The sequence below is a fragment of the Podarcis melisellensis genome, assembly GCF_964234715.1.
Source record: "Podarcis melisellensis genome assembly, chromosome: 10".
Lineage (NCBI taxonomy): Eukaryota > Metazoa > Chordata > Lepidosauria > Squamata > Lacertidae > Podarcis > Podarcis melisellensis.
This window is the reverse complement of record NC_138542.1, coordinates 20,114,035-20,135,224: the sequence shown is the minus strand read 5'-3', so window position 1 is coordinate 20,135,224 and position 21,190 is coordinate 20,114,035. Positions and strand designations below refer to the sequence as shown.

Here is a 21,190-nt window from a genome sequence, read left to right as displayed (position 1 = left end):
CCAAGGAAGGATGCTCGGGGTCCCAGCCGCCCGCCTGGTTTTCAGGCGCGCTCTTTCCCCTCACGCGGGGCGCTTCTCGTCTCGCCCCCCCCCCCCGCCTTCCCGCCAAACCTTCCCCCTCCCTCCCCTCCCCGCGCTCTGCTCCTTCTAAGTCGCGCTCGCGCGCCAACTCCGCCTGCGTCTCGCGCGCAGCTCTTTTCTTCCAGCGTAGCGCGCGCGCGAGCTACATGCGTCCCCCCCCCTCCTTTCTCGCAGCTACGCGCAGACGCGCACGCGCAGACACCGGCCGCGCGAGCCGCAACAGCGCTCTCTCGGAGCGCATTCGGTCCGAGGAGGCTGCGAAGTCCCTCGCGGAGAGAGAGAGAGAGAGTGTGTGTCTTTGGCGGGGATTATTTCGTTCTCTCCCGCTCGCTTCCTTCCCCACCAGGCGCAACGCCCTCCCTAGCCCGGAGAGAACCGAGCGAATAAGAGGGCGGCGTTTTCTTTTCCATTTCGAGGGGAGGAAAGAAGCAGCCGAGACGGTGTGGAAATGCGAATCCTCCGGCGCTGGCTGCTCGCGTCCCTGCCGCTCTTCTTCTTCTGCCTCTGCCGACTCGGTGAGTGTCTGTGGCGCGTGAGGGAGGCAACTTCGCCCGGCGTCGCCTCACGGGCCCGGGGGCGGGAGCTCCCCTCTCTCCAAACGAGGGGTCTGCCTTCCCCTCGCTCCCAAACTTGAGGGAGACTTCTCGGGATGTGCGCGGAGCCTGAGGTGCAGGGCAGCCATTCCCTCGCGAGTGTGTGGAAGGGAGGGAGAGCCCCTGAGGGAAGAAGAAGAGGAATAATGAATAAGAAGCACCTGCTGTTTCCCCAGGGTCTCTCACGAGGGAAGCTCGGGCCAGCCTGAGCCAACTCCGAGGGGCCGAGGTCCCTTCAGGACCCCCCCATAAAATATTTGAGCTCCCCTCTCCCCCAAAATTGATGGGCATCGCCAATCGAATGGGGTGCATGCTCCGATTCTTGCGATCGATTATGTGGGGCGGGGCTTCACCCCTCTTATTTTATTCAGGTTGGCACCCTCCCCTAGATGCCAAGTTCTAGGAGCTGAGGGATTTCCCCCCCCCTTCCAATAAAATATTTGAGGGGGTCGCTCCCCTCCCCCCAGTTGATGGGCATTGCCATTGAATGGTGTGCGTGCACCGGATCGATTGTGTGGGACGGGGTTTACCCATAGGCATAGCCAAGGGGGGGGCAAAGGGGGCAGCTGCCCCCCCATAATAAAAATGCATAGCAAACTGAGGTTCTGCCCCCCCATATCAAAAATCCTGGCTATGTCCATGGGCTTACCCCCCAATATTTTATTCAAGTTGGCACCCTCCCGTAGAAGCCAACTTCTAGGTGCTATGGGATCTCACCCCCCCAATAAATATTTGAGGGGGCCAATTCAAATGCCGATTTGATTATGTGGGGCAGGGCTTGCCCATGGGCATAACCAATGGGGGCAGGGAGAGGCAGCTGCCCCCCACCAATAATCAATAAAAAGCATTAGCAAACTGAGGTTCTGCCCCCTCCCCAACAAAAGGCCTGCCCCTCCTAACGAAAATCCTGGCCATGTCCATAGGCTTACCTCCAATATTTTATTCAAGTTGGCACCCTCCCATAGGAGCCAACTTCTGAGGGGGTCTTCACCCCCAATAAAAAAATTGAGGAGACTGGGGTTCCCAAAATTGATGGGCATTGCCATTCAAATGGTGTGCATGCACCATGCAATGTGATCAACTATGAGGGGCGGGGTGTAACCTGTGCTCCCCAAATATTTTATTCAAGTTGGCACCCATGCACCTTCCTGGCCTCCTGCTCCAGGCGGGGTGCCCCTGTTTCTCTCCGGAATTGCCAGCAGACACATCGATTGGGAGCAAGCTGGGGGGGGGGCTCCTTCCCCCTTCCTTTTGCCTGAACTGTGAAACCACAAGGGAAAGCCTCGCTTGGTTGCATTGCAGAGCAGGAAGGAAGGATGCCCCCAAGGCATAAGCTGTGCACAAGGAAGCAGGGAAATGGGGGGCGGGGGGGGGGAGAGATGCTGCTGCTTCAGCCATTTGTTCTCTGCCTAGCCAGGCAGGAGGAAGCGCTCCTGTTGGCATCTGCACATGACATAAGGAAGAGAGAGAGAGAGAGAGAGGGAAGGAAGAGAGTCACTGAATGAGAAATTGCCTACAGTCCAAACAACGCGTTGGAAACAGGCATCGACCTGCCTGTGCAATGTGCTCTGTGTTGGATTGCACTGCGTGTTCGGGCAGTTGTCATTGAGTAGCAACCGCAAGCCACGAATGTGAGAGCTGTTGCCACTGACATGAATGACACTTGTGTCCAATGAGGTTGGGGGTGTCATAAGTGGGATGCAGTGAGAGCGGGCGAGGATGGGAATTTCTCGAAGGAATCGTGTCAAATAGATGAACTAGGCGTGCGAGCAAAACAACTAACTGTCCAATAATGTATCTGAAGAAGTGTGCATGCACACGAAAGCTCATACCAATAACAAACTTAGTTGGTCTCTAAGGTGCTACTGGAAGGATTTTTTTTTTTTTTTGTCCAATAAATGTAAAATGAAATGAAATATGTGGTCGGGTTGTTATTTGCATGGAACATATAATGATGTCTGTGGTTACATTATTAGCATTTGCCAAACAGAGGACTGGAGCATATTGCTTCCTGTGCTGTGAGTGAAAGTAAATATTTCCTGCAGTCGTTTATACCCATGTCCAGTTTTACAACAGATAAAGTAGATATTAACCTACATTTTTGTCCAATAGGTGCTGCTGCTTTTGGTTCATTAAACCTTTGTAAACTGTAAGGGATCAGTGTCATATACCAGCTATGCAGGAGATGCCATTATATTAAATGTATGATTTATTGCACATATAAAAGTAATCTGAGTTCCCATTTTGAAGACTGCTGGAAGGGCTTAATTTATAGCTAACTGTGACTGGTTCAACAGAGGTTACATTAAAATGACTTGAGTAATTTAATGCCATTCTTATTGTCACTATTAAGTGCTTGGGGTTGATTCTTTACAAAGAGGTCATTTTAATGAAATTAAATTGTAGGTCAAAATAGGTATAGTAGCAGAAATCTACTAACTGAAGTCAGTGGCAAACTCAACAGTAGATGAACTTTATTTATTCCCTCATAATGAGAAAATGATTGTTTTTTGTCTGCATCTGTTGCTTGCAACCTTAATACTACAGGAATATTTATTGAGCCTTATTTTTTAAAAGCCTGCTTTTTCTGTAGCTTTATATTATAAATCATCTTAGTTAAAAGACGTAAAACAGAACCTTGAGTTTTGCAGACTTGATGAAACATTTCCTTACTGAAGATCCACAAAGCTTACATTGAAAAATAGAATGCTAATCTGTGATATGTGAATATGAAACTTGAACATACTAAAACATACATTACCAATAAAATCAAGAGTTTTATTAATACATCAGGTGTAACATTAGCTATATACGTCTGAAGGCCCTTGATTATTTTTCAGATATGACCTGAGAAACTATAGCAGGTTGTATCATCTCAGTGTTAGTCTGTTGTTGATCCTCTTGAGTGAGAATGACTTGTATACTGAACTATGGGATTGTTCCCATGAATGAATATACTGTACCAAGTACTGGAGTAAATTTGGATGCTCATTACCTGTTACTGTTTTCTAATCTATTCAATATTTCTACTTTGCCTAACATTTGGTTTTGTATTTTTTTTAATTATAAAAAAGCCTAGTTCCAAAATTATTGAGGAAATCTTTGTGTTTGTGCACATGGGGCATACATATAATCTCTTTGAGTCCCACCTGGGGAAAAGGTGTGGTATAAATAAATATATAGTAACTACTCGGTGGGGACGTGGGTGGCGCTGTGGTCTAAACCACTGATCCTAGGGCTTGCTGATCGGAAGGTCACGGTTCGAATCCCCATGATGGGGTGAGCTCCCATTGCTCGGTCCCTGCTCCTGCCAACCTAGCAGTTCAAAAGCACATCAGAGTGCAAGTAGATAAATAGGTACCGCTCCGGCGGGAAGGTAAACGCCGTTTCTGTGTGCTGCTCTGGTTTGCCAGAAGTGGCTTAGTCATGGCTGGCCACATGACCCGGAAGCTGTATGCCGGCTCCCTCGGCCAGTAAAGCAAGATGAGCACTGCAACCCCAGAGCTGTCCGCGACTGGACCTAATGGTCAAGGGTCCCTTTATCTTTAACTACTCAGTAATACTAGCAAGAAAAGTGTTTGCCATGACGATGCTGAAGACTGTGGGGATTTGATTGATCATGATATGTAGACTTAGTTCAGGGTGCATTGTTGCAATTTCATTTGCTTCGTTTCAATGCAACTTTTTTTTTCTTCGTTTTGCGTTGTGTTGCTTATAATATACTTGCATGAAAGATCCTCCTCTTGGGAGCACCATTATTCCTATCTTCAGCTGTGCTGCATAAATGAATGTGTGGGTGTTTGGCATCCTTACTAGTCTTTTCCCTCTCCCCAGTCTTAAATCTCTGGAAAGTATTGCCCGGTTGCACATTAATGGCCAGCGGTAACTCCTCAACTGAATGATCTTTTGTACTGTCTTTGTTTATTTCTCTCCATTGAGACTGGTTGGGGCCTATTTAGTGAATCTTGACCATATGAATATAAATGGCGGTGCACAGATTAAACCAGAGGCTGAGCAAAAGGTCAAGAATGATACAAATGATATGATAAGTTTCACCCACAAATACTGCTCAGATCAGATTCAGAGGGTTTATATATCTCCCCCCCCCCAAAAAAAAATTGGCAAGTCTCTCCAAATCCACACTGTTTGCTGGAATACAAAGAAAATTACTAACAATTTTACATTACATTGTTGCAAGACATTTGAAAAGCTGAATAAATGAAAACAGTGTGTGGATACTATGTATAAGGAATGGGACAGCATAAAGTTTGCAATTGTTAGTATGTTGCAATAATTTACATGGAGCAATGTTATTTACTCTTACAGTATTTGGATACATTTGCCACATCATATAAATAGTTCATTTTAGAAGCAGTGGTGAGTGGATACAGTGGTACCTCGTGTTACATATGCTTCAGGTTACATATGCTTCAGGTTACAGACTCCGCTAACCCAGAAATAGTACCTCGGGTTAAGCACTTTGCTTCAGGATGAGAACAGAAATCGTGCTCCGGTGGCGCGGCAGCAGCAGGAGGCCCCATTAGCTAAAGTGGTGCTTCAGGTTAAGAACATTTTCAGGTTAAGAACGGACCTCCGGAATGAATTAAGTACTTAACCCGAGGTACCACTGTACTATAATGCAGCCTCTCCCAATCTGGAGCTCTCCTCCAAATGTTGCGAAATCATAGAATCAGAGGTGGACCCTGAGGATCATCTACTAGTTCAACCTAAATATGCAGCTGTCCCATATGGGGATCGAACCTTTAACCTTGCTGTTAGCAGTAGAGCTATCCTTATGTTGCTGTACTACAATCCCCATCACCCTGGCCATGCTGGCTGGAGCTGATGGAAGTCCAGCAACATCTGGAAGGGACAAAGTTGCAGTCATGAACTGAAACAATTCCCCCCCCCCCCGTTTCCCCTCACAGCATTCTTCAAAGTGCTTGAGTCACTTACAGCCGAATTGGCAACCAAGTTGTGCTAAAGTACAGTATTGAATTTCAGCCTATTTAAGAACTGGTTTTTCCCCCAATAGGCCTGAAAAGGGCTTAAGTCTTACTTTGGTTCCCCTGCATTGTCTTTGCATCTGACGTAGTTTCCATTGAATACTGTGGGATTACTGCAAAGTAATTAGTTTGAGAACTGTCATCTTAGCAAGTCTTGTTTTCCTTCTTTCTTGCACTTGTCATTTAAATGGTCAGTTCCCACTGTGGCTGCTCTAATTAGGAATTTAAGGGCGAGAAGGTTCAGCTCTTTTGCTGACAATTTCAATTTATCTTGAAACAGTGTTCTTCAAGTTTTCCTTCGAGGGTTGGACGACTGAGTCGGTTCTAGAAATCGAGTATCACAGCTGAAAGCCTTATTCTTAAAACTTCACGCACCATTTGTGAGCCTTCCCAGTATTGTACCTCTCTTGTCACTGTGCTTATAAACTCATCTCATTAAGACAAGTTCTGTTTGAACACACCAGAGGGTTCTGCATAAGGAAACATAAATCAACAGGAAGAAAATCTTTAAAGCGAAAAGTCTTTAAAGCTATAAGCTAAAAGTAAAATGTACTCATTACTGTACAGGCAGCTTTTTCAAAGAAACTTAACTACTAATATATACAGGTCTTTTTAGCCCCCCAAACCTCTGAAGTATTTTTGCGAAGGCACGCTGCCCCTGTTTTAACAAAGATTTCAGATAGAAATGAATTTGCTCTGCAGAAAATGTGGGCAAGGAGTATGAAAGGGTGAGTTTACAAGTCACCTTCAGAAAATAATTCAGTGAGGCTAATGAGGTTGCTCCAGACATTAGAATATTGCACCCTAATCACTTGTTTAGTTTCTGATATTGCACCTCTTTGTTTCTGATGTCATGTGGGAGTCAGAATACCTTCACCCACATTTTTTTAAAAAGTAATCATCATAAAGGCAACTTAAATAAGTTTTTTTTTAAAAAAAAACACATATCCCATGGTGAAATCTATATAGAGCAACATCTATGCACAAGGAAGTGTATGGAAGTAACATTTATACACATCCAAGTTGTTCTGCCCATCACATCAACACATCCTTAAATAAAGAAGCAATCAGACTAAATCTGGGGGAATAAAGTAGGATGCCATAGTTGGGTTTTTAGACTGATTTAGACAGTCCTCCCCTGATTGGGAACAAGCGCATCTACTTAACGTGGCGGCTGTAATCAGCACTTTAAGCTTATCATGTGGAGGGTCTCTGCAGCATGGGGAGCGTTATTCATGGTCTTCTGGCAGTGGTAATAATGTTAATACAGTTATTTATGCAGCATGTTTTCTAAGTGCTCAAAGCACTTTGTGTATATTTTGCCTGATCCAGACTTTGTCATGCTTAGAACAAGTCCATTGAAATGAATTGGCCTTTTCTAGTATTGTTATCGGGGATGCAGGTGGCGCTGTGGGTTAAAGCCTCAGCGCCTAGGACTTGCCGATAGAAAGGTCGGCGGTTCGAATCCCTGCGGCGGGGTGCGCTCCCGCTGCTCGGTCCCAGCGCCTGCCAACCTAGCAGTTCGAAAGCACCTCCGGGTGCAAGTAGATAAATAGGGACCGCTTACCAGCGGGAAGGTAAACGGCGTTTCCGTGTGCGGCTCTGGCTTGCCAGAGCAGCGATGTCATGCTGGCCACGTGACCCGGAAGTGTCTCCGGACAGCGCTGGCCCCTGGCCTCTTAAGTGAGATGGGCGCACAACTCCAGAGTCTGTCAAGACTGGCCCGTACGGGCAGGGGTACCTTTACCTTTACCTTTAGTATTGTTATCCCCATATTACAAATGAAGGCTGTTAGGTTGAGATATTGCAGCTTACCTACGGTCAGCTATGGTTCTTACCTTGTTCTCTTAATCACTATACTTCTACAGTTTTTGAATAAACTGACCTGATGTCTGAGATACCTTTCCCTTGGCTGGTTGACGGAAGTTCCACTCCAAGATCATGAAAACAATCCACATAACACCAATGATCCATCGGATAAACCACTGCAGATGTAATAGCCTCCTTGTGGAGCTGCCATGGAGGCTATTCCTAACGCTTCTGTGTTCAGGCCAATTATATATACAGTACAGCCTAACAGAGATGTAATTCTCATTTCCATGGCAGTTTCTCTTAACCCATATGTGCTTTTTAAGGAACACACTACAGTGGTACCTCGGGTTAAGTACTTAATTCGTTCTGGAGGTCTGTACTTAACCTGAAACTGTTCTTAACCTGAAGCACCACTTTAGCTAATGGGGCCTCCTGCTGCTGCCGCGCCGCCGGAGCACAATTTCTGTTCTCATCCTGAAGCAAAGTTCTTAACCTGAAGCACTATTTCTGGGTTAGCGGAGTCTGTAACCTAAAGCGTATGTAACCCAAGGTACCACTATACTATAAAACAATCCCAGTCCCACACTACTTACTTTCTAGCAGTTTACTTGACCCTCACTATTGATAAAATGTGACTTCAAAACAAACAAACTGGTGGCAGTGGTCACCACTGGCTCAGTTTTTTCATAGTATATCTGAAATTCAGAATGCTTTCTAGGCTTTCTAGAACCTGTGGAACAGTGGCAGTGTTGAACCCAATGTAATAAGTTAGGTTATGCAGCAAGATTATCTGGCATTTCTGTTAAAGTAGCCATGGCAAGATCACACCACGTTAATAATACAGTGGGGGGGGGGGCAGGAAGAGATTGAGTATCATAGAGTCTGGAATATTTTCCAAAATGACAACTATCTTAGCAAAAGTATTGTGATGCTTTAATGACTAATGCATTTATTATAGCACAAGTTTTCATAGACTAGAGTCCATCAGATGCATCAAGTGTTACCCTATGTTGGCAGCTGTAGACAGGAAAAATGTAAACAGGTGAGGTGAGCAGGGAATGCAATGCAGTACAATGCAAACAAACCAGATTGACATTATGTTAAAGCTTAAATGCATTTGAAGTAAGGACAGTAAACATTCACACACCAGTGTTGAAAATGACTTATCAATGACATGATTTTTATATTAATTAACATCTGTAATGCAATTTAAAAATCATCTTGGTTCAGGCCACAGGTGATAGAACTGAACTTCATTAGTTGTAATTCGGTGATTTTGTGCTGGAGTCGTTCTTGGAAGTTGAAAAATATGTTATATTGGCATGTACCACTCTGTGCATTATCACATCATCACATATATTTTTTAGAGCTCAACAGTTAACTGATGCATGTAAGGGCTATTCCAGTATAATTACCCAGTAATTACCCATAAAGTAGACATTTCCAAACAGTATTCACTAAGTTCATTTGAGCTTTTTCCTGCTTCCTCACGAAGGAAGAATTGCTGTTCAATTTCACAGGAAATTCCATGTGTCTACAGTGTATTATTCTGGAGTCCGCCTTCTTTTCATCAGTGTACTTTCACACAGTCATTATAATTGATCCCCCTAGCACTTCTTCATGTTCTAATGTCAGGGAGTGGTCAGGAGGATATGACAAGAGCAGTGGCAAATGGTTAGGAATGATGGAAGCTGTAGTCCAGGCATAGGCAAACTCAGCCCTCTAGATGTTTTGGGACTACAACTCCCATCATCCCTAGCTAACAGGACCAGTGGTCAGGGATGATGGGAGTTGTAGTCCCAAAACATCTGGAGGGCCGAGATTGCCTATGCCTGCTGTAGTCCAATAGCATCAAGAGGGCTATATGTTCCCCTTTACTACAATAAGGCAACAGCAAATGCAGGTGGGTATTAATCTCAATCCAGTTAAGAGCAGCACAAAAAAAGCGCTTATATTTTCAGTACCTCCAACCACCCACATAGTCCATGGCATAGGAATTCACACATATCAACAGTGGTCATGCATCCCATCTCTCACCTGGGCTTTGACTAGAGTATCCTCAACCCTGGCTTCTCCTCTCAGGGACCCTAAAAGCACCCATGCTACACCTCCCACTTCAAGCTGGGTGTTTGGCCAACGTGTTATCATGCGGTCTACTCATGCAGAGTGTTTCCATATAAGATAAGGTCCAGGTAGGCCCAGTCTTCCCCCATGGCAATGCAGGCATTCTATGCATATAGGACTGCTTTGGACGCTGGCTAAAATGCACGGCTGGCGTGGGGAATTGCCAGAATGCTAGGTGGCAGAGGGGCATAGCCACCAGCGATGAACCCACTCTCCTATGAGGGATGCTGTATGAGCATCTCTATTGTCAGGGCTTCTTTCCAGCCAGAAGTCAGTTCTGGCACCTCTCAGGTGGGGGCCATTGCCATTATAAGAGAACAAAGGAGGCTTTTGTGTTGAGTTCCAGCACCTCTTTTTCTGGAAAAATAGGACTGTGTATTGTGATAAAAAAATTATAGGGTTTTGCATCAGCATAACTAAAGGGTCTCCAAATGTCAGCTTTATATATACAACTTCAGTACATGGGTTGTTTGCAATGCCTATCCTGTGTCTCACCTTTAGAGCTTTGCCTTAAGCATGTATGGTGCAGATGGTGGACTGTACTTGTTTCCTAAAAAATTGGGACAGGAGAGGTACTTGAAAAGGCTGAAACAGGACAGTAGAGAGAAGATACAATTCCCAACGTAGTTGCAAACCTAGGTATGTAATAGCTACAAAAGTATTAGTATGTGAATTACTGGGAGGTAGACACCTTTAGTGCTGTTGCTGTTTAGCAACGAGGCATGGGCAAAAATAGAGTATGAAAAGCAAAGGGGAGCAGATAACAGATGGAGAGACAGAGACAGAACAATAAAGGACAGGGAATAAAACAGATGAACTGAGAGAAGAGAGACTACAGAGATAGTGCACAGGTTTTAAAAGGAAGCTAAAGGAGAGTAGGCTACAAAGAAAACACTGAGAGCAGAATTGCTTGCCCAATGGAATGATCTCCCCATTCCTTCCCCTGCTTGCTCCTTGGGGAGGGAAGATGCAGGGGGAGGAGGGAAGCCTCACTGCACTAGCAGTTCTTGCACTGGCTTCTTCTAACAGAAATGGGTAGTTGAATCTGGCTCTCAATGACAAAAATGTGTTGCCATGGTTGATATAGCAGTGAAACTCTTTTTATTTGGTAAAAATGTAGAAGTGGGTGGCAGAGTAATCAGAGTTGAGTGCTGCTGCTGTAGATATTTATGGCTACAGGTGTTGCTGTGACAGTAGCTCCTTTATATCCTGAAACAACCAGAGCAGTGCAGTTTTGCACTGAGCATTTGTTGGTCTTTGTTCTCACAGGTTTTTAATCCCATCACCCATTCATATGACCCACTTTGAAAATTGTGGGTTACTGATCTCAGATGTTATTAGCAAAATTAAAGTCGCATATTTTGTGCATGTGAAGAATTCTGGCTTGGTTGGAGAATTAATAAAACTTCAATCGTCCATCCAATTAAGTCAGCTCTGTCCTAAGGATATCACTGGAACTAAATTGACTTAGAGCCAAACACTTCTGTTAAGTGATGTCTAGATAGCTCTGAAAAGTTGTTGCAGCTAGTAACAACTTTAAATATTTTTATCTCCGGTAATGCAGAATGGAGAGAGAGAAAATCACTAGAAAGTTTTTGAAAAATGAAACAAATAGTGTCCCCCAATTATCAACATGCAGCTCTAGTTTTCTTCTTTCAATTGCTTTGTGTACTGAACATTGTATACAAATAAATGCACCCAGATGTATCTTGATGAATAAAGACCTGTTTCTGTGCACACAGTGATAGAATCTCACACACAGTCATTAGTGTATGTAAATTTTCTTGGCAAGTCTTTAGGCGTTTCCTTTAATGTGACTAGCTTTCTGTTGCCTTGAATGTTGTATATCAGCTAATTTCAGTATTCCAGCAGTCAGTGGAAAAGCTTTAATTTGAATTTAATAGGAATGGCTTCCTTCAAGCAATTTAAGTCTTAAGAGGGACATTACTTAGCACAGACTATCCACTGAACCTCTGGAACACTGAAAATTAAAAAGCTTGAAAGAAGGCCTCTGGTCATCTTTGCCAGGTTCAGCCTCTCCTTCCCTACTTCTCTTCCAGTGGATATTGACTAGACCTGGAAGCACAGTGCAACACAGGCTATTGTCTGATCCATGTTTTGGCTTAACTCAGTCCGAGTAACTCAAGGCGAGTAATAACAGCTTTCATACCATGGGTGGTATCCATCTAAGTTTTACTCAGAGAAGACCCCTGAAATTAATGAGCATGACTAAGTTAGGACATGACTTTTTGTGCCTTTGTGAAGGTAGCCATAGGTGTGAAAGGGGAAGATCCATCATTATTATATACTTCACACATAATAGAACTGAAGGGACTACTAAAAATGGTGGAAGGTATAAGTTATATTCTGCTACACTTCTCATGCTGCCTAGGGAGAAGCCTCCAAAACTGAGGATTGGCTAAGATAACAATCCTCACCATATCTTCTTTAACTCTAATTCCCTTTTAACTGTGGCCAAAGGCACCTAGCAGTACTGCTCTGTGAGTTGCAGCAAGGGAGGCTATGCATTAAAACTAAAATTCTGAAGATTATGATTGAGTTCTTTCTGCCCAGATCATAATGACCACTGACATTATACAAAGCTTATAACCCACCCACTCTCAGCAGCCAGAAGCCTCATAGCCAGACACTGGAGGGACCTGTCAGGAGTAAATATGGACCAATTGTATCAAATTGTATGGGAAACAGCCTTACTAGAAAAGCTAACCAATAAACTGAAACTGAGATGGGGACAAATAGAAGAGGACGCCTTCATTCCGGTATGGCTCCCCTTTATTACATACACAGCCCAACAAGACAACAACAAGAATCCACTGACAGCATATGAATCAGTGTGGCTTACCTGACCCAACAAGCCCTCCCCCCCATCACAAATGCAAACAAACCCCACTTCAGACAGCCACAGACAACCAACCACACCCTGCCCCCCAATACCTCTCGCAATCAAGGAAATGTAATAAATGAGTAGAGAACGTACCCAGTTGACATTGACACAAAAGCCCACATGTATAATATACAAAAGAATATAAACCTCACCACCCCACCCCTCCTCTCCCCCCTCTTCTTCCCCAACCTTATACTGTACTCAACACTTCTTCTTCGGCGATCACTAGTAGCTGAGTAAGATTGTCTTCCATAAACACGGTTTTAACAATGAGTCCGTAGGTGACTGTGGAGGCCAATTCTGGACCCACACGTCCTTCCTCAGTGGGGACATCGGTTCCCGGGCGGGAGTTGATCACGGTGTGGGTTTGCCAAACGTGCCTTCCTCTTAGCACGTTTATCCCTTGCATTCTGAGTTTGAGTGTCTTCAAAGTCCATGACACCTTTACTCAACACTAATGCTCCACAACAAATGTAACTGATTTGTAAGAGAGACTGTACAACCTGAAAAAAGAGACAAGGCATGTACTTTGGTGTAAACCAAGAAAATCTTTAATAAAAATAATTTTTAAAAAGAAAAAACCAGTTACATTAATATAGTAGGTCCTGAAAACACATACTTCAGGTGCTTTAGCAGGAACTAGGCTCTCCTAGCCACCGAGGCCACCTGAGCATCTAGCTCCTTGGATCCAAGGGTGCCTCCAATCAGTAAACTTGCTCCTTCCAGTATAGTAAAGCCCTGTCCCAAACAGGCCATCTTCTTTCTTCCCAGAAGAACCAGGGAGACTAGGTTCAGATTAAGTTCACTGGCTGACCTTGAGCTAGACACTATATCTCAGCCTACCACATCTCACAAGGTTGCTGTGAGAATAAAGGGCGAGAGAATGAGAGGCATTTAACCACCCAGAGTTCCCGGGAGAAAGAGTGGGATAAAATATAACAAATATATAAATATTCATAGCCTTTCCTAGAGTTTGTTATGCCACCATATTGGGACTGAAGCGGCTGTTAACATTTCCCTCTCAGTTTGTCATGAACAACTTCATTTATTTCTGTAGGGGTTTTAGAATCCCCTGTTAAATGTCTGTTTTATCACTGTGGGGGTTATGTAATAAGGAATATTTTTCAAGTGTTTTCAGGTGAAAAAGATTAATCTGGGCACTTCAGGCAGCCTCACTGAAGTCTATTGGAGTAATCTGGAATAAAAATGTAATATATAATTCATAAACCATGAACATCTGTAACCTGTTTCAAAGAAGCATGTGGCTTCTGAAACTTTTAAGAGCTGCAAGCACATATTGTACTGATACTGCAACAATAACAGCAACTGAGGGAAACAATAATTTTCACATTAAGTTGTCAATTGTTCTGTAAAATTGTTGTTTACTGCACCACTGCGTCACCATTTTCCGTGAGAGTTTTCAGCGTTTGGCATCTGTTGGTTAAGGCAAGAGAACAAACTTCAGTAGTCAGCAACTGAATACAAAATGGACTCAAAAGTTGTCATTCAAGTGTTCGTACAAATAAGTTTAGCTTAGGAACTATTCTCTTTCTTCATTCACGGCCAGTAGGTCTATACAAAAAGATTCGGGGTGCTGCTGCTATTTAATTCTCAGTGCTTCTGTGCCTTTTCTGAATCATGCTGTCTGCTCTGGGGTTTGTTTTGTAGGAATCTTGCAGAGAAATGTTCCTACCATGAGCCAGTAGTCTTTATTATCTGCACAGAGGGAGCTCCAGCTTTCCCCTTCATGGCAACGTGACTGCAGTGAACAATCTGCTGGAGGTTTTTCTGACTCACGGTGTCATCTCCTAGAGCGCAAGCCTCAGAGGAAACATGGGGATGGGAAAGATAAATTTATACATCCCTATGTCCCCTTGTGAATGTGTGTGCAAATGTGCTAAATGTCCCCCAAGTATTCAAATGTTTACAATAGCTATACAAATGCGGTCGGTCGATTTTGTACCTCTTGTAGTTCTCAAAGTGGGATGGTGTGGTGTAGAACACTACCCCACTTCTTTTCAGGTGGATCTAAAACTATCCTATCCCCCCCCCCAGTTATTGTAAAACTCTCCTGGGGTTGATTGATTGATTGATTGATTGATTGCATATACACCCTGCCATTCCTCCCAAAGGAGGCCAGGGCAGCAGATAACAAGCAATAAAACAGTAAAAGCTTCTTTTAATAATTCCAATACAGATGCAGACTGCATCTCAACTTAAAGGGCTGGTTGGAAGAGGACTACCTTCAGAAGGGTTTAATATTTAAGGGGAGGGAAATCCAAAAAGTGGATGCCATGACACTAAAGGCCTGATTCCTATATTGTGTGGAACAGACGTCCTGATAAGATGATATCTGTAGGAGGCCTTCCTCGCCTGCAGAGCATAGCCATCAACTGGGTTTGTAAGGGGTGAATGATCTTCCCAGTATCCTGCTCCCAAGTTGTATATGGCTTTATAATCCACAACCTGCTGTCTCTGACAGCTTTACAAGCAACTCTGGTATGGGCAAGGCTAGAGAATAGAAATAAGCCCCATGATAGCATGGTTCTTTTCATTGTGGATGCACTAATTCAAGCTTGTTAGCAAATAGTTTACACAGCTATAAAGGTGGTGAATTGATAACAGACTAAAGGAAGTCTGTGCTAATTTGAAATGAAGCCATCCACACCCACCCCACCTACCCTTCAAGCACTGGTTTAGTAAGGCAGGGCTGTCTGGCATGATTCAGTAATGAAAAAAAAATAGATTCTTGTGTAATCACGACAGATGTGGAACTGGGTTCTTTCTGTTATTTATTCATTTAGGCTGAGGTGACCTAATTGATGATTACCAAAATCTGGGCCTTATTTTGCTTTTGGGGCCTCAATGCCACCTAGTATATCTCCTGTCATCATAGGAGCCAGCTTCTAGAGTCTTGCCCCCCAATAAACTATTTGAGGGGGCTGCTCCGCAAAAGTTGATGGGCATTGTCATTCAAATGGTGTGTGTGCACTGCATCATGTGATAGATTATGTGGGGTAGGGTTTACCTGCACTCCGCCAATATTCAAGTTGGCCTTCACCGCTGCCTGTGATTATATGGTAACAATGAAAATGAGTAAACCCTTTATTGCTGTGATTCAAATTACCTCTTACTAGTGATGAAGCACTATTAAGAACTGGACAGGATGTGGCACAGAGAATCTAGGTGGATGGGGAAAAACAGTTGGGAGTTTGTAACGTTTGACCTGGACTTTTATTACAGACATTGGCAGGGGGTCATGCTTATTGTAGTGTTGAGAAAGGAAAGGAACAAGGTCTTCAATGCCTTGATGTCTTTCTGTTTGATCTGGAAGTAGAGCTTGGAATGAGGTTTGTTGAATTGGAAGAAGAAGAACTCACAGAAAAGAAGGGGGAAAGATACTTTTAAGTGCCAAGTATTGCTTATAAAACTCAACTGACATTCTTTTTAAGGATGAGTTTTCAACACAATCTTCAAATTGCTCATAAAACAAATTCGGCTAGGCTAGTGTAAGCAATGTACCAAATTCTTTGCATATTCGCTGGGGAATATATGTGATTTATTGCCTACTGCATTGATGGATTCAGTAAATCATTAGCTATGGGTATTATGTCACACATAGGCAAGTATGTTCCATGTGTAACTCTGTCACGTTCATATTTGTTCAAAATGACAGATGCAAGCCCTGAGGAAATGAAGCATGCTTGATTTTATACTTTGGTCAAATCAAGTTTCTGTTCCTGCAAAATAGTCTATAAAAGCTATCCTCAACTTGGTGTAAGGGGGTTTAACAGCTATTTTAAAACCCTACCTTAATCTAGTCCTAGAATTATGTATAGGGCTAGATTTGAGAGCCAGTTGTTAGGATTAATCCTAAGAACCTGAGATGTTCTTCAAAGTTCTGCAAGCTTCCTTCTTCCTGAAATGCCCTGCTTTCATTAGTTTTTGGCATGACTTGATATAATTTTACACTCCTCTGTATCATGCATATATGATTTCTAAATAAGCTGATTTTCTGTTCATTCAAGATACATGGCTTCCTGGAAAACTGTTCATCTCTCAGGGAAAGCGTCAGGAGATAGCATGAGGAACGGAGTGTGTTGTTATGTGTCAGAAACAGGGCTAATCATCCAAAGGAATAAGCATATGTTGCCCTCTTAAAAGTCTTACTTATGTAACTATGACACCAATTCACTGCTTTTTTATTGGCTGATGTTTATAGCTATTGTGTCCCAGCTGGACTTCCATGAGGCATTGACTCTGCTGCAGGCCAGAACAATGAATCCTAATGTTCACATGATGCAGCAGCTGCAGCACGTGAACCAGAGCAAGTAAAAAAGTTCAGTTCTCTATATGTCAAGCCACCTCCACTTTGCTGTGAGAGATGGGATGTTATCTCACACAGTATTTGGGTGTTCAGATGCACATCCTCCAACATTTCTCTGATTAAAATAGAGACTTCCTATTCAATAATAATAATAATAATATTTATACTCCACCCATCTAACTGGGTTGCCCCAGCCACTCTAGAAAGCTTCCAACATATATAAAAGGTAAAAGTAAAGGGACCCCTGACCATTAGGTCTAGTCATGGCTGACTCTGGGGTTGCTGCACTCATCTCGCTTTATTGGCCGAGGGAGACGGCATACAGCTTCTGGGTTATGTGGCCAGCATGACAAAGCAGTGGCGTAGCGTGGGGGGTGCAGGGGGGGCCGGCCGCACCGGGTGCAACATCTGGGGGTTAGGGTTAGGGGCGCAAATCCACGGGTTAGGGGGCGCAAATCCACAGGTTAGGGGGTGCAAATTACTTGCCTTGCCCCGGGTGCTGACAACCCACGCTACGCCACTGTGATAAAGCTGTTTCTGGCGAACCAGAGCAGTGCATGGAAATGCCATTTACCTTCCCGCCAGAGTGGTACCTATTTATCTACTTGCACTTTGACATGCTTTCGAACTGCTAGCTTGGCAGAAATCCAACATGTATAAAAAATATTAAAACATTAAACTTCCCTATGCAGAGCTAAATTCAGATGTCTTCTAAAGGTTATATAGTTGCTTATCTCCTTGGCTTGGGGGGCTGCATAACTCCACACCCTCCAACTCTCTGCACCCTCCCAAATGAAAACAGGGACATCCTAAGGAAAAGCGGGTCATTCTGGGATCAAATCAGGGACCGGGTTGACACTTGGAGTATCTGCAGATGCAGTACGTGCTGTATATTTAATAGCTGAGTAGAAAGGAGGATTTTGGGAGGTGTAATTTTTCTCAAGGCCACAGAGCTGTGACATGGCAGGAAGCACTTGACTATAGTTCCTGTCATACAAAACGATGGACTATCATGGTCCCTTCGAGCTCCATGATTCTACGATTCTATTTAAAAGTCAACAGCCACATCATAAAATGCAATATTTATGGTCTTTGTACTGCATAAAATGCAATATTTATGGTCTTTGTTATATGCAATGATTGTTCCAGCTAAGGTCAACTTTTCAGAACATATTGTGGGGAAATTGCAAGACTTTGCACAGTGTTCTATGGCCCACCAGCCCCCTCTAGGCTTTCGGACAGAACCCTACCTTGGACTCCTTTACTGGAGTACCCTGAGTTCTATCTTGGATTTTGGGGTTGGGGCAACTACCTAGCTACCCAACCCCCCCAGCTTTAGACTAAGAATCCAATCCAATGCCTTTTTCTGCCAAAAGTTGTGGCCATTGCAACAAAGAAGGCAACCCCCCCCCCAACAGGCCCAATGCATCTGCAGGCAAATTACTTCCTGGCTATGAATATGGCGACTGAATAATTCCACAGCAAAGCCATATATATGAGCTGCCTGCCTACCTCTGTGCAGCCACAACTCAGAGAAGGGGCAGGCGGGACAACTGTGCTGTGTGCTGGAAGCACAACTGGCTATATGCCCCGCTGGTGGATCCCACAGAAGCTTGGCCCTACCGCGTCCACCACCAGATCATCACCCACCCACCCACCCACCAAACCCCAATTGGCTCAATAAAGTTTTACATTTTGTCAGGCAATCTTGTCAGTCCCTGCAGCCAGCCGAGGCCAATGCTGATGACCAACGACACAGGTGTGCGGCACCGTCTCACACCCAGGATTGAGGAGGCCCAGCAAGCATTGTGTGTGTGTTGTCATGTGCCTGGTGCATGTCACACGTGTGATGTCATATGTGTGCTGCAAGGCACATATGCACTGTCACATCATCAGGAGGAGACCATGCGTGGAGCGGCTTCAGTGGCCGGTGGCTCCTCTCTCACACTCGGGAGGATCCCCAGTGCCACATTTAGCCTCCTCTGCCCCCCACCCCCACATTGAGGGTTCATTGCACCCTGCCAACAGATATTATTGACACAAGTTGATTACTTCTCCCTCATTTCCTCGCAAGCTCCGCCAGTGTCTGAATTACAGTGAGTGGTTTTTACATGCCAACTTGGTCACTGTACCCCAAATGTCTGGAATATTATACTAGAAACTTTAAAGCCTAGAATGTGGCTAGAATGGCGACTATAATGTGGTGAAATGCAAGCTTGTGATAATTGCGACAGGAAGTTTTAAATACAGAGAATGACATGGGAAGTCCACCACACAGAGACTTTTTCCTTATTAAAAAATGTTGATATATATACTTCAGGGATGAAACAAGCTTTTCTAACATGAAGATGCAAATAAAACTTTTAAAGAGCAGTGTGAACAATGACCCTTGTTAGCTGCTTTTTGAGTATCTGGGACTTAAAAGTGGGGAAAATATTTTGTAAAAAACTAAAAAAGGCCAGTCAAGGATTATAGAGCCATCTAAGAGTCACATCTTGACAGAATCTTATAAGTGGAAGCCCAGTGGATATATGCTGGTTAATTTCATATTTTCTTTGGCCTCAGGGTCCTGTTTCACTCACTTTTTTAAAGCCTAAAAGGACTTTAAGATATCTTTTAATTTAGATTTATTAATTGCCACGTGAAATATTTTTCTCCTCCAAAGAAGCCATTAGGTTGCACTGTATAATGACACTTAATAATGAAACAATAATCTTAAAAATTCAGCTTGCATGCCTGATTTTTTCCATTACATTATTATAAGCTCCATCTATTGATTAGATGTCAATAACCTTATAGTCATTTCCTGCTCTACCATAGGAACTGCCACCCCCTTTCTTTTCTTGTTGCAAATTACTTTGAATGAATGCTACATTGTTCAAAACATTGCATTGCTTCATAAAACTAAACCAATGACTTAATGAAGTCATCTGCATAATATCAGGCATGCAAATCTAATTCTATCTTGATCCATCTTTTATTATGAATTTAGTAGCACCTTTGTTTTCTGCAGACATGGTAAGAATAGGCGTTGCATTGCCGAGATTGAAAACAAGGCCTGTCCAGTGCTTGAATTTAAATGTTTGCCCATATATTTTTCACCTGCAATATTGTTTCAGTCACTATGTAACTCAGTGTTTTGTGCTATTGCATCACTGTGTATATTGCCAATATGCCTCACTCAGGGAATTTATGCAGTTGCTTAGCTGGTCCTAACAATCTGAGTGAACTGAGTGCTTGTTGTCAATTGCTAGCACTTATTTATGGAATAAATATTACAGAGGGTAGTAACAGTTTTGTGAACATCTATACGTAAGCTAGATGACTTTGCAGCTGTGGGTGACAATGCCAAAACGTACATTAAAAATTACAGTGGTACCTCGGGTTACAAACACCTCAGGTTACAAACACTTTGGGTTACAGATTCTGTTAACCCGTTAATTGCATGGCAGCTGCGCTGTGGCAGTGGGAGGCCCCATTAGCTAAAGTGGTATCTCAGGCTAAGAACGGTTTCAGGTTAAGAACAGACCTCCAGAATGAATTAAGTTGGGTTACCCCAGGCACTCTGGGCAGCTTCCAACACATACAAAAATAAAAATAAAAATCTTTTTACAAGGGTTTGAGATTTCCTTCCAGTCTCTCTTGGGTCCTTAAGCGAATACTTTGGGTCCAGATAGTACTGGCTGCCCCTAAATATCCCTAAATACACAAGTCATATCTGGTTTTAAAAAATAAACTTGTGTGCATTATTAGTTTCAGGGGGGATATATATGCATTTTTATTTTTAAAATGTAAAAAGAAAAAACCACCCGTAATCACATATTTTCTGAGTATGGTGTAAAAGAGAGGTGAGGGTCAGGATACTTGCAAGAAGCTGTTCAATTAAGTCTTACACAAGATGTGCAAACTAAGAGATTACCCCTCTTTACTCCTAAACATTTAGCCTCTGTACCACTTTTTATTAATATTTGCTGAAGCTATAGCATGGCTTTGGCATCCACATTTCCTTTGTATGAGCGTTAAGGAAAGGTTAACTCACAGCTAGAAAGAATCAAGTGAGAAAGGTAATTTCACAGGCAGAAACCTCTGGATTTACTCCCTAGGGGTATAAATGAGAGGAAAGAAGGAAGGGAAAGAAGACCAGGGAAGTGAAGCTTTCAGTGCTGAGAATGGATGTGAAATGGGGGAAAGTGGGGGGAAAGCCAGCCATTTTAAGAGCCATCTTCACATTATAACTGCTCAAACAAATTTAAATGAAGACATAATACACCTATGCAAAGGTGGAAGAAGGGCAGATACTACTCTGGATAGGAAAAGCAAGAAGTTAGTAAATGCAAATTTG

The 21,190-nt window shown here is 43.4% G+C and overlaps 1 protein-coding gene across 6 annotated transcripts in view; it reads left to right on the top strand.

The window, feature by feature from the left end:
- The first annotated feature begins 261 nt into the window (after positions 1-261).
- Positions 262-21,190, top strand: part of PTPRZ1 (protein tyrosine phosphatase receptor type Z1) — a 120,772-nt gene continuing 99,843 nt past the window's right edge. For 4 of the 6 annotated variants that reach the window (XM_081928818.1, XM_081928817.1, XM_081928816.1 and 1 more), the window contains exon 1: positions 262-596. In XM_081928818.1, the coding sequence (XP_081784944.1) occupies positions 530-596 (67 nt within the window). In that variant the 5' untranslated portion in view covers positions 262-529. The remainder of the gene's footprint in view (positions 597-21,190) is intronic. The other 2 variants (XM_081928820.1, XM_081928819.1) reach the window with 1 other exon arrangement.